The 15810-nt window shown below is 35.7% G+C and overlaps 3 protein-coding genes and 1 pseudogene across 4 annotated transcripts; 1 reads left to right on the top strand and 3 right to left on the bottom strand.

The window, feature by feature from the left end:
• Positions 1-5018: 5018 nt before the first annotated feature.
• On the bottom strand, positions 5019-9664 carry LOC146724505 (uncharacterized). Its single transcript, XM_085479690.1, has 5 exons — positions 6778-9664; positions 6560-6688; positions 6331-6468; positions 5948-6238; positions 5019-5641 (listed from the first exon to the last, which is right to left on the bottom strand). Exons 1-5 carry the CDS (start codon positions 7109-7111, stop codon positions 5019-5021), a joined length of 1515 nt encoding a protein of 504 aa, XP_085335816.1. The 5' UTR covers positions 7112-9664.
• Positions 5948-8863, top strand: LOC146724506 (uncharacterized). Its single transcript, XM_085479686.1, has one exon. It carries the CDS (start codon positions 8062-8064, stop codon positions 8824-8826), a length of 765 nt encoding a protein of 254 aa, XP_085335812.1. The 5' UTR covers positions 5948-8061; the 3' UTR covers positions 8827-8863.
• An 842-nt stretch (positions 9665-10506) lies between the features above and the next one.
• On the bottom strand, positions 10507-11532 carry LOC146724504 (uncharacterized). Its single transcript, XM_085479689.1, has 2 exons — positions 11521-11532; positions 10507-11163 (listed from the first exon to the last, which is right to left on the bottom strand). The coding sequence occupies exons 1-2, from the start codon at positions 11530-11532 to the stop codon at positions 10507-10509; spliced, it is 669 nt and encodes a 222-aa protein (XP_085335815.1).
• Positions 11533-13053: 1521 nt separating this feature from the next.
• Positions 13054-14861, bottom strand: LOC146724503 (uncharacterized; annotated as a pseudogene). Its single transcript, XR_014924041.1, has 2 exons — positions 13389-14861; positions 13054-13129 (listed from the first exon to the last, which is right to left on the bottom strand). The product of XR_014924041.1 is annotated as an uncharacterized LOC146724503 (transcript).
• Positions 14862-15810: the final 949 nt, after the last annotated feature.

Raw genomic sequence — 15810 nt, 5'->3', positions numbered from 1 at the left:
CGTCCCTGATGGAAAAGATTTTGCGAAATGAGAATAACACTGAGATTCTTATGATGGCTTCCTTTAGTAAATAGATCTACGATAACATCGCACGATGACGACTCTCTCATAAGATCGTCGATTATCACTAATTTCGGGTGTGTGGATTCGTAAGAATAATCTTCCGGGCGCGGTAAACCCCTCGTGAAATTCGATTATATTTTTCTTCGAGTTTATCGGAATGCTATTTGCATATACGTTCTTTTTTCTTACGCTACTCTTTTCTTCTCTTTCATTTTCATCGCATTGCAGGCGTTGATAGGCATCTTGCCCACTCGGCCGTAATAAAATAAATTCTCTCGAATCGAGTATCGGACACGTTGGACAAATAACGAAGAAATGTTTTCACGAAAATCGTTTTTTCCACATCCCGTAGGCCCGCAGACGATCGACGTCCAAGGATGTTTCCAGCGTACATCCATTTCCCCAAAATGAACGCGATATTCACCGTTTACGTACAATCTCGTAAATGAAAGAAAGTCTAATCCGGCGCGTTCTTAAAAACAAAAATTAGCGTAAAGAGCGTCCGTTGTATTTAAATTTTAATATTACTACATAGTTATGAAATGAGTTACGACGGAAAAAGCTTATTCGCGCACCGGGGCCAACCCGCGGCCGGTCGCATGCTCGTGCTAGCGAATAGCGCCGATCAGCTGACGAGCGCCGATCAGCTGATGAGCGCCTGGTTAGCTCGCAACTACGATCAGCTGATGAGCGCCTGGTTAGCGCACCGCTACCGATCAGCTGACGAGCGCTACGTTGCGCTGCCCACAATCAGCTTTTAATCAATGTTCTCGTGGTGTGTATGTCTTGCGATAGCGGACGTCTGTGAGTTCGGCATGAATATATTTGAATATATAAAAATTGTACGTAACAAGAATTTTTTAAAAATTAAATATTTTATGTTAAAGTTTTTCAGACAAAAAAAAATTATATTAAAAATTTTGTTAAAAATTTAATATTTTACTAAATAAAAATGATTTTGCTTAAAAGGATAATTATTAAAACTAAAATGGGAAAACAATATTTTTATTATAAATATATAAATTTTATTAATAAACAATATTTTTTTATTAAAAATATAATTTTTGTATTTATATTACAAAGTATTTTTTTCTTATTACTAATATCTACATCTTCTAACTTTAGTTAAACTACTCCTTGTCCTTCCTATTATAAAATAAATTAAAACTACGGGTATTTACAACTACGATTTATAAAATATAATATAAAGTATAATATTTTATAATATTTTATGAAATATATATATATATACATTTTACTTTTACAAATATTTACACTTTTTATATAATATTTGCATTTCTATGCAAGTGGCGGAAAACGTACGCGTATCTTCGTAAAGATAGAAGTGCGAAGAGGAGAGCTATGTCACTTGTTCCGGTAAATAACCGTATGGAAGAGAATACGATTTTTGATAAAATCTTCGTTTTAATAACACAGTCTTGCATATTTTTTGTTTCGTCACGCGTTATTATATCGTGAAATGCGGTTCGCCGAATGGCTTTAAAACGAAAGATTATCGATGTCCCAGGAATCGCCTCTTCAACTTGCTTCTCCGCGCGCTCTCTCTTCCCGTTCCTCTCTTCTTCTTCTCTTTCTTACGTAGCAATAATTCTCTAATACTATAAAATTAACTAAACCGCGAGTTTTCAAAATTCAAGTTATACCCTTACTTTGCAAACTTCGCGTGTGAGTCCCTTCGGGTGTAAGGACCACATATGCGTAAAATTCGGACACCGGATACGAACGACTCAATGTAACTACCTTGTCCGTAGCTAGCGAGTTCATCCGTCATGTCGCCTAAAAAATTACCCGTATGCGGTTCGTATTCCTGCGGATCTCCGCGACTTACATAAATACAGGAATCCGTGTCGTAATATAAAACACGCTTGTCTAATTTTTCTAAATAATCGTACAATTTTAATCGCGCTTGAGCCGTCGTGTAAGCCGCTATTATAACATTAGTAAGAGGCGAAGGTACGATAGCCTCTTCTCGTAGTCGAAACGAAACATATATCACCTCGTCGTTTACAGGCAATATATCGGTTATTTCATGCTGAGGGCTAGTGAGCAAACTCATTAATCGTTCTTGTGTTTTGACAATTACGGTATTCGGTAAGTTTGCACGTTGACCAAATTTACCCCAAAAAGAATTCAAGCATAATTTAGCCACCGAGCGTAAACCGGAATTGAGTGCAATGTTATCTTTTTCAAGAACGATTCCTTCTACTTCCTCATACTCGCGGATGTAACGCTCTTTAGCAACATTATCGACACAATCGCTCGGCCATCCGGTAGCTTCTTGCTTTAATTGTAAAAATGTATTGATGTATCCCGTAAATAGACCCCCTTGCCGCGTACCGGGTTCGTAACGAGTGATGTTATATTGCCAAATCTCACTAACCCCTGTCACGAAATATCCTTTCTCGATTGCTTTTCGTAATTCGCACGATATCCATGTACCTTCGAATTCGCGTTCGTGAGCTTCGTGAGTACACGCAATCTGAGAAAATGTTTCGCAGCAACTACGACATAACGCAAATAATAATTTGCCCTGCACGCAATAGGGTAATACAGGATGAAAGAGATCGCGGGGAGGAAGTACTTTACATCGCACGACCCCCTCGACTGAATCGAAATTATATCCCGGTGATAATCCGATTAACTCCTCGCATTCCTCACCTACGTATATTGTCGGGTGACCAATCGGAAAACCACCGGTCTTCAACACAAACGGATACAGAGAACATACATCCACGTAACGTATTTTTTCCGTACCCGTGATCTCGTATCGCGTCACGATATTTCCTGTGCGTCCGTCGTAAAATGAGTCTCGGGGATCGAGCGGTTTGGCGTCTATCATTTGATGTCGATGTAAATATTCGCGCATCTCGACATTTTCATTCATCTCGCGATCAAAGTCGCATTCCCATTTCTCAATCACCCTATATCCACGCTTTCGAAGACGAAATGTCGTTGCAACTGTGTGCTCGTAACGTGAATCACACGTATCTGTACGATCCGTCGAAAGCAGTCTGTCGCGATTTACCCGAAAACATCTTGGACAACCATGCCAAAAACAACCGTGAAATTGTAATGCGTAATATTGCGTTACGTTATTTTCTACCGACTCGTAGTATCCATCGACTAGCGTACCATCGCGTAATCGATATTCTCGAGCGCGACCGCCATGGATAATATGATGTCCGAGCTCCCGCTCTTTCCATATCAACCATTGCAGGGCTTTACGCGAGTGAATATTCGCATGCCTGTATCCCCCCGTTGGAATAATTCCGATCTCTCTTTCGCGTAAAAAGTTTTTTCTAAATACGCGCATACACGTTGAGGCGATGGTTGTGCATTCCTCGAATGGACACACGTTTCCACGCTCTAAGAATATTTTTCTAAAAGCCATACACGCTCGTCTAAGGATATCTACATCGTTACGACAATAAAGCAATATTTCACGTTGAAAATCAAACACATAATTCGCGCGTGTCATCTCGGAGTGCCACGCGAGAAATTTTTCGCGTTCTTTTATTTGCATAGAATCGGGTGAATAATATTGAACACCGGGTAACGCTCCGACATAAGACTGATTATCGATAGTATTAAATAAATGTGGAAAAATGCCTTTATTCGTACCTTCTGCCAGTCCGAAAGCTTTGGGTAATTCGGATAAACGCATCGGCATGTAATTGATACTATCGATAAATTTCGTATGACCTAGCGTTAATACAACTATTTTCGTTCCGTTTAAAATTACTTGAGGCTCTAAGACATGGTTTTCCACGATATATTTCAAAATAAATTGCGCGTCGAATGACTTTGCGTTATGCGCGATGCAGATTATTTGTTTAAAATATTTTATCGGTCGCGTTACGAAATCTACAAATTCCTGCACGGGGTTGCGACGAAATATAAATTCGCGAATACCGCACCAACGACATCGCACCGACATTTCATCTATTCCTGCACACTCCTCGCAAATTTGTTGAGCGACGCAGAGCGTAGGTACGTGAATTTTTACATTTGTGCTACCTTGGAGCGTTTCGTCTTGCCTCGTCTCAAAGTCATAAAACACGAATGCGACCCGGCTTTCTACGTGTTCGCGAGTCTGATTAATCGAACCTTCGGCGTCATCGTCGTCGTCGTTTCTCCGGTGATGCTGTTGTTGCTCGCTATTTCGATCCGCGTGTTCGGAAGTGCGCGGATCGGGACGATTATTATTATTATGCCGACGAAGGGGAAGCATGTAACAAAGATGATTCAAAGGCTGAAGAGAACGACACGTAGCGCAATAAGTCGTGTCGCATTCGTGTTGTTTATTTCTTTGAATCAAACGTCCGCAATTTTCGCAAAATCGCATAGTTTCACAAACACTCCGACGTGATTTACCGTCGTATGATTTTGCCGCGCGATGACGCTCCAAGCAGGCATGATTGAAAAATTCACGTCTACAATTATTGCACCTAATACGATCCGCGAATGATTGCTCACACGGTGGCTCTCCGTTACATCGCGGACATTTATTAGAACATCGATGCTCTCTCGCATCGGAGCGGTAACTTAAATTACACGGTATGCAATATCCTCGCCCGCCTGCTGCTGCATTTAAATTTAAAATTACATCGAAATGTTTATTATTTGAACGGTATAATAAATTTAGACAAGCTTTTATTTCCCGCTGCAGAGTGGTTAGAAACACGTTTCCATCGAATAGCGGCTTACCGCCTCGACCAAAAGTATCGTCGTTATATATTATTATCGCGACATTTTCGCTCGCGAGATATTGCTGAAAACGCTCGATTTCAACAATTCCACTCCCTTCCTCCGGAATCGTGACACCGACCTCCCTCGTAAGTTGCAACGCTAACTCGCGCTGTAACACCGAGTTTTGTCTTCTCACCGCATTCCATTTCGCGTGTAACTCTCCCGTGCGTAAATTTCCACGCTCGTTAAAAATTAGAGCCGATACAAGCGCGCGAGGAAGACAAATTATCGGTATTGGAAATTGTTAAAATCGAACGTCTAGCAATAACATCGGGCGTAAGCCCGTTACGTCCGCGACCAATGGGTGGAGTGACTTTAAAAATCCGAATGTTAAATTCTCGCGCTATATCGTGTCCTCCGCAGCTTTGCGCTAACGAGCTTACGAGTTCCCAAATATTTTCGTAAGTCAAATCTCGCGAAGGTCGGAACGATATACCTGCGGGGCCACGAGTTAAACTTGCGGAATCAAAAGACATACCGACGTAATCCCTCGGTTCGCACGAATGCAACGCGTACTCGTGAAGTTCGCGAAACGCATTTTCTAACCACTCATACGCGTTTGCTCCTTCGGGTATCGGCCGAATACGGAAACTAATTTCCCGTCCTTCTATACCAAAAGTTCTAAACCGACGCACGTTTTCCGCTAACATTATTAAATATCTAAAATTACCTTCGAGCTCTTGATTCGTTACTTCCTCTTGTCCACCAGCAGCCGCTAAATCTCGCTCTTCGTCGGAAGTTTCCTCACCGGAGCGGGTTTGAGAATCTTCTCGGTGTATTCTGACGTTCCTTCCCCCACCACTTTGTACTGTGAGAAATAAAAAATTATATTAACAAAATAAAATATTTAATAAAATATTACTCTCTTACGTTTGAATTTTTATTAATAATGTGAAACTGTTGTTATTAATAATTATGTTATGTTCACTTACGTTTTAATATTCTTTTACCGGGGCAATTGTGTCACCCTGCGAGGGTTAATACTCCGGTGAATATGAAATTTCGGGCGCGATGTTAGGAGAGAAAGAAATTCCTAATAAAATTTTATTTTAATTAGAATAAACAAAAAATTTAAACGTAGGAGAAGATTAAGTATAAAATATGTAATTATTACCTTCCTCAGCCATCTCCCCGCTATTTTCTTCTTCTTCTTCTTCTTCTTCTTCTTCTTCTTCTTCTACAGAAAACGTGGTGTTGTTATTTTCATCTTCTTCTTCATCTCCCGTTTGTTCTTCTCGTTCTTCCGGCTCTTCTTCTTCATCTTCCGTTTGCTCTTCTTCTTCCGACTCTTCCTCCTCCTCCTCCTCCAGATCCTCTTCATCTTCCGGAATCGTGTTTACTTCCTCATCGATTTCCTCCCCCCGTTCTCGATCCTCTACGACCACGTTTTCATTTGCCGCGTCATCTAATATTCATCAGACATATATTATTAGTATTTCACATAATTAAAAAATCTTTTGTGTTGATATATACCACTGTAGTATTTTTCTTACTTACTTTCAAGCGGAGTAAATATGGTCGCCTCATCGAACGGACTTACTTCGCGAACCCGCACTTCTTCCACGTCGTTATCGCTTTCGGCTAAATCAATAACCGGATGCTCCAACTCCGGCGTTAACACGATGCGTGCACGGCCTGGAACGTATAACATTTTTATTAAAAAATTTCCTGTTTAATATAATGTTTTTCTAGCAGCGTGATATAATTTATAATGTTAAAAACTTACGCGAAGGCCCGGGCTCCGGCGAAGAATCCGCTCGTCGTCTTCTATTTAACCTTAGCCTTAGTGATACAGGGCGATTCTCCAGTACGCGCAGCCGGTTTCCTGTAACGCGTGCGACAGGGCGTACGAAAGCTAAAGTTTTAGCGAATTAAATAAATAAATAATTGGGGTAGTTTTAATTAATTTATTTATAATTAACTGTAATAAAAATAAAAACTTACCATTATTATCTTCTCCCCGCAGAACTCGATGAAAATGCAGGAGGAGATATTCTATGTGGCCTGCTGCGTCGTTTTCCTTCTCACCACCAAAATAGTATCGCGACTCGATCACCTCACCCGCGATAATCACTAATTCGCGAAAAACACTAAAATGCCCTAGTCGGAATAATACCGCTAGCACAGCGCTGGGACATTCCCCCGCGAATTTTCCAAAAATATTGAAGCATTTGTCTTCACTAGCGCATGCTAATTCATATATATGCCTGGAAAAATTTTTCCCGCATAAACTCTGCGCTAGTGATAGACAAATTTCAATTACTTTTTTCAAACTCATTATTTGAAATTTAATAGTACACTTGCGTCGAATACGTGAGTACGCGAGAGACGAAATTCGAAAAAATGTAACTAACTTAACTCCGAGAGCCGTATTTATACGTTTTTATCAAGATGGGGAATTTTCAGGTAACTTTTCTCGATTTTATTTTATCTTTTTTTCTCATACCCGAGTATTCTTACCCTTGTTTTATATATATGTTAATATTTACTTAGATATAGAAAATATTTAATTTAGGGCAATATTTACTTAATTACAAAAAGTTTATGGAAATCAAGATGAGGAATTTTTAGTTATCTTTTCTCTATTTTATTTTATCTTTTTTCTCATGCCCGAGTATTCTTACCCTTGTTTTATATATAAATATATATATATATATATGGTAATATTTACTTATTGTTAGATACAGAAAATATTTAATCTAGGGCGATATTTACTTAGCTACAAAAAGTTTATGGAAATCAAGATGAGAAATTTTCGGGTATCTTTTCTCGATAGCGGTAGGAATTTTATATTTTCTCTGTAGTCAGATTTAAAAATTATATCATTTATATTGTTTAAAAAATTCCCCTTCCACATTAAAAATTATATCGTTTATATTGTTTAAAAAATTCCTCTCCCACATAATTTTTATTATACTACACATGCATTTTCTCCCTATTACTTTATTGTTTAAAAATTCCCCTTCCGCATTAAAAATTATATCATTTATATTGTTTAAAAATTCCCCTTCCTCATAATTTTTATTTATCTGCGCATGCCTTTTCTCCCTACCACTTCTATTTTATCTTCTTATAAATTTTCTTGAAAATCTTCGCTCACTCGTCTTTCATCGTCCGGACTTTCAAGTTCGTTAGTAAAAAGATAGTTAGTAAAAAAGTTCTCGATTTTTCGATTTTTCCGCGTCTTTGATTATTAAATCTTTGATTTTCTACGCGGTAGCAACTACCATGAACAATCTTAAGAAAATCGAGCAACAACCGCGCATGTTGCTGTCAACAACATACGGATTGAATTCATCCTACACGAAGAAAATTCAAGTGGGTCTTATGACGGAAGACAACGTCGAACTGGATTTTCTACCTGCTGTTAAATTAACATCTCACGGAGCTGCAGGGATTTGCTTCGACATGGAATCGTGGCAAAAATTTCAAGAAAACATGGAAACGATGTCGAGCTACTTAAATGGTGATAAAATTAATTTGAGCTCGATCATCTTTAACAAGATAATTATAAATTTCACTACCGCATATGGTGCTAGAGCCATACTAATAACATATCGTGAAAACGAACAAGAAGATCTTTCTTCCGAAACTGCGGAGGATACGAACGAAAACGGACCGAAGGCGAAGAAACGTAAAACTTACAACATTGCGATAGTCATGCAGAGAACGACTTTTCAAGGTGTAGAAAATATAGTTAATTGTGTGAACGCTAATTTAAATCGTCTAAATTTTATTTCAACTAATGTCAACGAATGTGCTCGATATTTAATTAACGAAATACAGTTAAATCTTCCTGTCAACGGTAGCATTAATAGCAGTATCGTGAAACTCACGATCAGAGGTAACAGTAAGGAAATAGAACGTAATGTACGCACCCAACTGAAAGATTTAACATTTCTCGATGTATACTTCGAGATAACATTTTTAGAAATAATTTCACTTTATTTCGAACAAATTGTATATGCAATTATATCAAAACGTAAATTTTAATAATTATTCGACGAATATTTTTTTGAAATGATTGTGAATAATTTTGTTCTGTAAAATATTTTAAATATAAATCATATTTGTACTTTTAAAACCATTGTTCAATTTTCTTTCACTTACTCTTTCCAGAAATTTCCTCAACATGCATGTTCCTGTTTACCTTCATTAAGCAGCGAGTTATTTTAAAATAAAATTTTATCTGACATCTTTCTAATCTACGACGATGTATTATTATTTTTTATCGTGACGCGAGTCGGAATGCTCGCCTGTACAAATATTTGCGTGTTCTTTTTTATTACCCTACGCCATTGTCAGCTACTACCTGCCACCGGTCGACCGCACGACGCTTTTCTTGGCCAAAATGTTTTTACCCCACCCCGTCTAATATCGACCATTTGATTCGACGAGCTATCCTTGCCATACGTATACCCGAACTGTTTTTACCCCACCCCCGTCCAATATCGACCATTTGATTCGACGAGCTATCCTTGCCATACGTATACCCGAACCCCCATGCCGTACTCTACGCAACTTTAGCTTAAATACCACATCTAATCCTTAGACTAGTAAGATCTCGTTTAGCTCAACATACTAGGACCCTGCTCGGAAACACGGAGGTCCCGGGTTCAAATCCAGAGAAAATCAGAAAAAATAAAAAATAAAAATTCTCATCCCCACCTTTCGGGGCCAGTCGCCATTTTTTTTTCCCCCAACACCCTTTCCCCCTAACACCCACACTCGGAAAAGCCAGACGCCGGTGGTGGGGGAAAGATAAGATAAGACCCGGCGCCAGACGGGTCGGTGGTGGGGGTTTGTTTTGACGGGCCATACCTGCCATTATACTACTTATTTTTTACACAAGTTGAATTTTTGTTATTTATTCTACAACTTACCACATCTTCATATGTTTCTTCATTGACAGTTTCAAAAACAATCAATTCTGCTACTGTAGAAATTGGTAAACAATCAGGTTTGCGTACTACGCGGCGCTGTTTTTTTTGCATACATTTTAAAATGTGGTCCAAAATGTTATTAAATTTTCTGAAATTATTTTATATATTTATAATATAGGGTAAGTCAAATAAAATGTTACAAGTTAATATCACAAAATATTGGTTGTAGAAAAAGTTTCAGAGGAAAACTGTTTTAGTATTAATTAGTTAAATACATGTTAATTGTATCATATATCGTAGTAATAGCAGTCAAATAGCACCTCATTTCTCGTTCAATGCGATGTAATCTCTCAGAAATTTCTCTGAAAAAAATAAGGTAGGATCTCTAATAAACTGTTTTTAAAGATATATAAAAGTAACTTCGCAAAATATTAAAAACATGAAATATAAAAAGAGAAACAATTGGAATAATATAGAGAAATTAATGTTATTTAATATAAAATTTTGTAAAATTATTTTTTAACAGCTTTATTTATTTTACGATTAAATGATAGATTTATATATTATATGTAATTGCATTCTTTTATTTTATATAAAGAGTAACTCACACAATAAAAAACATTTATGTATCTTAAGTAATTAAAAGAATTTCTGTACAAAATTAAATACTTGCTAGGATTAAAAAATAACCAATATGCACAACTGGAAAATATTATATAATGATAAATATATGCATTTTATTTAAATACATTAAAAAAAAGCATTTAAAATAAGTATGCAGTAAATTTTACTAATTATGTATAATAGCAGCAATTATATATTTTTCACTTTGAGGGTGATTTTCTTCATCACTACTGTTCCCTATAGATGTGCAATCCCAAAAAGGCATTTTGTAACATTTTATACGAACTTCATTAATACGAATAAAAGAAACATCATTACTCATTGAGGAACATTTAAAAATTTGCAAAGCTGAAGATGTAATACCGACATCATAAAATTTGTCTATATCTAAAAATTTTTTTACTGCCAGGCAATATAAATTTTCTGTCATAAATATATTAATAACGATGGAAACAGATCCATTATGCAAAATACAACAGTTATCACGCATGTCTAAAGTAAGTAAGATTTCATTAAATCTGATCTTACGATACTGAACACAATTTGAAGTAAGATTACATGAAAGAGGACCTGCATTATGCTTCATAGATGCATGAATAGAAGACTCTGTCTTATGCGGTTCAGTTGTGCCATGATTTTTTATCTCTGCAAATCTATTAGACATTTGTTGGAGAGGCAGACCAGGTTTCCTACAATATTTTCTAAAAATTCTCATATTATTTTCATATGGCAATGCAGAAAATGTATCAAGAGGACCTAACTGTTGCACATCATTGGCAAGGTGAAGAAGACCATGAATATTATACGAATAAAATGTTCCCAGCTAGCAAAATGATACAAACTTTGCACAAAGATTGCGGCAAACTCGAGCAGGCCTTTGTAGCAAAATTGCAACAAGGTGTGTCCGCATTAAGCTGAGCTTTTGCTGGCAAGGTTTGTCACAACAGCGTGACGCAAAATTCACGTAAATAACAGAGCAAGCTTTGCCGTGCGCGTCATGATAGCAAATTTGTGGCAAGAATAGGGCAAGGTTTGATCTGGCACTATAAGACGCAAAATTCACGCAAATAACAAAGCAAACCTTGCCGTGCACGATGTGATAGCAAATTTGTGGCAAGAACAGGGCAAAGTTTGCTCTGACACAATGAGACGCAAAATTCACGCAAATAACAAAGCAAACCTTGCTGTGCATGACTTTAATAGCAAATTATAGCAAGAACAAAGCAAAGGTTGTCGTAACAGTGCGGATTGTAATTAATATAATAATTTAATGAATTAATGAGCTCATTAAAAAGATTTTAATTAATAGTATATTAAATTTTATATAAATAGATAAAAATAATTAAATTTTCTTTATATTTTATTATTATTATTAATATTAATAAAAAATATATAGAATTTTAATTATTTTTATATTTATTTATTTATATAAAATTTAATTAATGCTATTAAAGTCCTTCTAATGAGCTCATTATTTTATTATTAATTACAATCCGCACTGTTAAAACCTTTGCTCTGTTCTTGCTACAAATTTGCTTATATATTTGATTATATCAAATTTAATTAATACTATATATTAATCTCTCTAAATAGAGGGATAATACTTAAGCAATTTTTTTAAAGTTTCTATTATCAAAAATGTTTTATATTTATTTCCATATATTTATCTTCAAATTTTTATTTTTAAAAAATCGGATATCTATAATTTATAATCATATATATAAAGACATAAGCGTTTTATATGTATATATAGACCGCTATTTAATTAATATATATATCACTGCTCAATCCTGAAAAACTCGATCAATCGGCGTCACGAAAGGAACTGACCGAAGCTACCTTTTCTTTCGCTATTATAATGATATTACATATATCGTACGACGAGTTTGTCGAACGTAGCAATTGGTTAACGAATAGAGAATTTCTAAAGTTTCTATCTAATATTCAATCGTTACGTCCGACCACCATCATTTTGTAGTATTAATGTAATATCGGCCTTAGACAATTGTGCTTTGCTTCACGCGTATTTAGACGGCGGGAAGATTGACACCATCTATTGCAGAATTACATAATGACCTTAAAGGTGCGTACAGACTTACAACAGAACATCGTAACGTAACACCGTCGCGTAACACCGACGAAATGCATGGACAATACCCCGTAACGCTTAAATGTTTGGTGCGAGGTACTGTCCATACATTGCGTCGATGTCACGCAACGGCGTTACGTTACGATGTTCTGTTGCAAGTCTGTACGCACTTTAATATAATCAACATAGTTAATTTAAAATCTTGAGCCTTAGAATTATTCGTAACATGTTTAGATTTTTAATCTCTTTTCAAATATAATAATTATAGACAAATATAAATATATTATCTATATAAATATAAATATACTGTCTGTAGATATATATTTGTCTATAATTATTATATTTGAAAAGAGATTAAAAATTTAAACATGACAAATGACTGTAGTATCAAGATTTTAAATTAACTATATATGTTAATTATATTAAAGCCATTATAATTCTGCAATAAATAGTATCAATTTTCCCGCCGCCTAAATACGCGTGAAGTAACGCATTATTGTCTAATAGCGAAAAAAAAGATGTTCTGTTAGTTCATCTGCGACATCTGATTGATTGAGTTTTTCAGGCCTTAACGGTGATATATCTAATTATTGAATAACGGAAACGATTTTTATTTCTTGACGATGTTATTGGACGCTGAGCCAAGTTGAACACCATTAATTTCGTCTTGGGAGTTCTCAACTAATAATAACAGCAACACCTGAAATATACAATATATACAATAGTACGAATATATCTAATACTATATTGTCCGTAAAAGAAACTTTATTGTCTGTCCGAAAAGAATCAGCAACGTTAAAGGAAGCAGCATTATCCAACTGTTTGTGCGTAACAGGATCTTGTGAAACATTTGAATGTAAAGTATTTTTAATTTCAAAAGTAATTCGCCTTCGTTGTCTCGCAGACAACCGGTAGAAAGATTTACGCGAAACAGAATATTTAACTGATTTCATACTTGCCTGAAAAATCTTCTAATCCTCTGCGATACCTTGCGGCACTTAGAACTTGGAAGCTCGTCTCAAAAATGTGGGAAGCTTCTAGAATTATAACCTCTGTGATAACCTTGCGGCACGTATGGTAGCACTCACGGTGGTTGAATTTAGAAGAACGCGGGAACAGTGCTGGAGGTTACAGGACAAAAATTCGCGCAAACGTAGTAGCGCGCATTAAAAGCGCGCAAACGTATGTGACACATGACTACGCCATGCACGGCAAGGTTTGCTCTGTTATTTGCGTAAATTTTGCGTCTCATCATGCCAGAACAAATCTTTGCTCTATTTTTGCCACAAATTTGCTATCACGCCATGCACAGCAAGGTTTGCTCTGTTATTTGCATGAATATTGCGTCTTATCGTATCAGAGTTAACTTTGCTCTATTTTTTCGTAAATTGTTTGTTATACCGTGCATGGCAAGATTTGCTCTGTTTTTGTCACAAATTTGCTTTATATCGTGTATCACAAGATTTGCTATTATTGACGTAAAGTTTGTATTTCACCATGATACCATCATTTGCTCTCTTCTATAAGTAAAATTTACGAACAAACTTTTCTCTGTTAATTGCAGCATCATATAACGAAAAGTTTTGCCGTTAATTTGTTCGAAATATTTAGACAAGACGAAGCAAGGCAAATGTTTGCCAGAAAATTGTTGTTAAAATTAAAGCAAACTTTGCCGAAAAGCTTTAACGAAACGTGATTTTATCACTCTTGGCTAGCTGGGTTGGACTATAAAAATTGACGCATCTATCCACAAATTTTTTTAATGCAAGATCTGCAAAATTTAAATAAGTCTTTGACAATGATGGAGAAACTAAAATCCTAATGGCAGCATGTAAGAATAAAAAATGCATGTACATATGTTTATCAAAAATACCATAGATTACTACTGGACCTGTATACAGAAGAAATTGACGAAATTCCGTGGCTTTAAATTTTGTGCACATATTAAGTGATTTGGGACGCCTTGCAAAATCGGATGGACAATATGCTGCAAATGTTTCTAACCGTGAAGATATAATTGAGATAGATCTTGTAGATAACTTTGAAAACTGTGAGTACTTCCCGCATACTCAAGCAGATAACAATTTTTTCATAATTCCAAGACAAACCAAATGCATATATTCAAAAGGCACTTGCGAAACCATTCCTATAGGTAACATTGATAGTGGACTTGTACCATCTTTATGATGATCTTTATCTAAACCTCTTACATAGTCCTCATTAGTCCGCAAGGAATGATCAATACCACAGAAAATGTAACGCCCTTTACATCGTATTCCAGAAATTTTACATTTAGAACATGGTTGACAAGATACGTGACTTTTATGATTAAGAATAAAAGCACGACCCACATAACACATGGACGTAATTACAACATAATTTGGATGTCCGAAGCGAGCACCAAGGACATCCGATGGACGTCCCGTGTACATCCTGTGGATGTATTAAGGATGTCCTATGTTCCGCCTAACAACATCCATAGGCTATAAATGGGACGTCCAGCGGATATCCTTAGTGCTTACTACGGACATCCAAAGTATGTAATTATGTTGATATAATGACTGCATTCAACAGAAAAAGAGCACAATGGCCAGTATTCATAGTCAGATCTTATATTTAAGATCGTCTTAAGATCTCGTTCAACCAATCAAATGACGTTATACGGCTATTTGATTGGTTAAACGAGATCTTAAGACGATCTTAAATATAAGATCTGACTATGAATACCGGCCAATGAGTGCTTATTAATTCTTTAATGTGATTAGTTTCTATGTTTAGATCCAACGAAGAGCTAAAGGAAATAATCACATTAAAGAATCAACAGTCGCCGCATGAGCTGCTTTTTCTGCTGAACGCAACAAATGTTTCAATAATGCTCATTGAAAACTATTAAGACCATATATTATATATTTAGATAGTTAGAATTTATTTAAATCAATAAAATACATGTATATAATTTTTGCAATATTATCTTAAGTATACTACTTTTAGCATTATAACCAGTAGCTCATCAAAATTATCAATATGTTTATTTATAAAATTTATGTTAGTGTAACAAAAACAAAATAATATATTACTGACGTGCTATTTTTTATATGTTCACGCAGTTTACTTAGTATAAAAAAAATTAAAATAAAAACTCCAATTAAAGTGTTCAAAGTTAACGTATACAATTATGTGTAAATTTTTATAAACTTTCAGTGTTTTTTGTCAATTTAAATTCCTTTATCATTTCTAGAGTAGTAAAATATGAAAATAACCCATGCATTACTGTTTTCAGAATTCTAGAGTACGTTATATAGTTCAATTTTTACATCTATGAAAATTTTATCATAGAAAGTTTTTAATCAACACAAACTGGTAAAATCTGAGGTTATGATT

Source organism: Nylanderia fulva, unplaced genomic scaffold (genome assembly GCF_048542155.1).
Source record: "Nylanderia fulva isolate GAGA-0341 unplaced genomic scaffold, ASM4854215v1 Scaffold128, whole genome shotgun sequence".
Classification (NCBI taxonomy): Eukaryota; Metazoa; Arthropoda; class Insecta; order Hymenoptera; family Formicidae; genus Nylanderia; species Nylanderia fulva.
The sequence above is the reverse complement of the archived record's forward strand: the minus strand, read 5'-3'. Positions and strand labels throughout refer to the sequence as shown.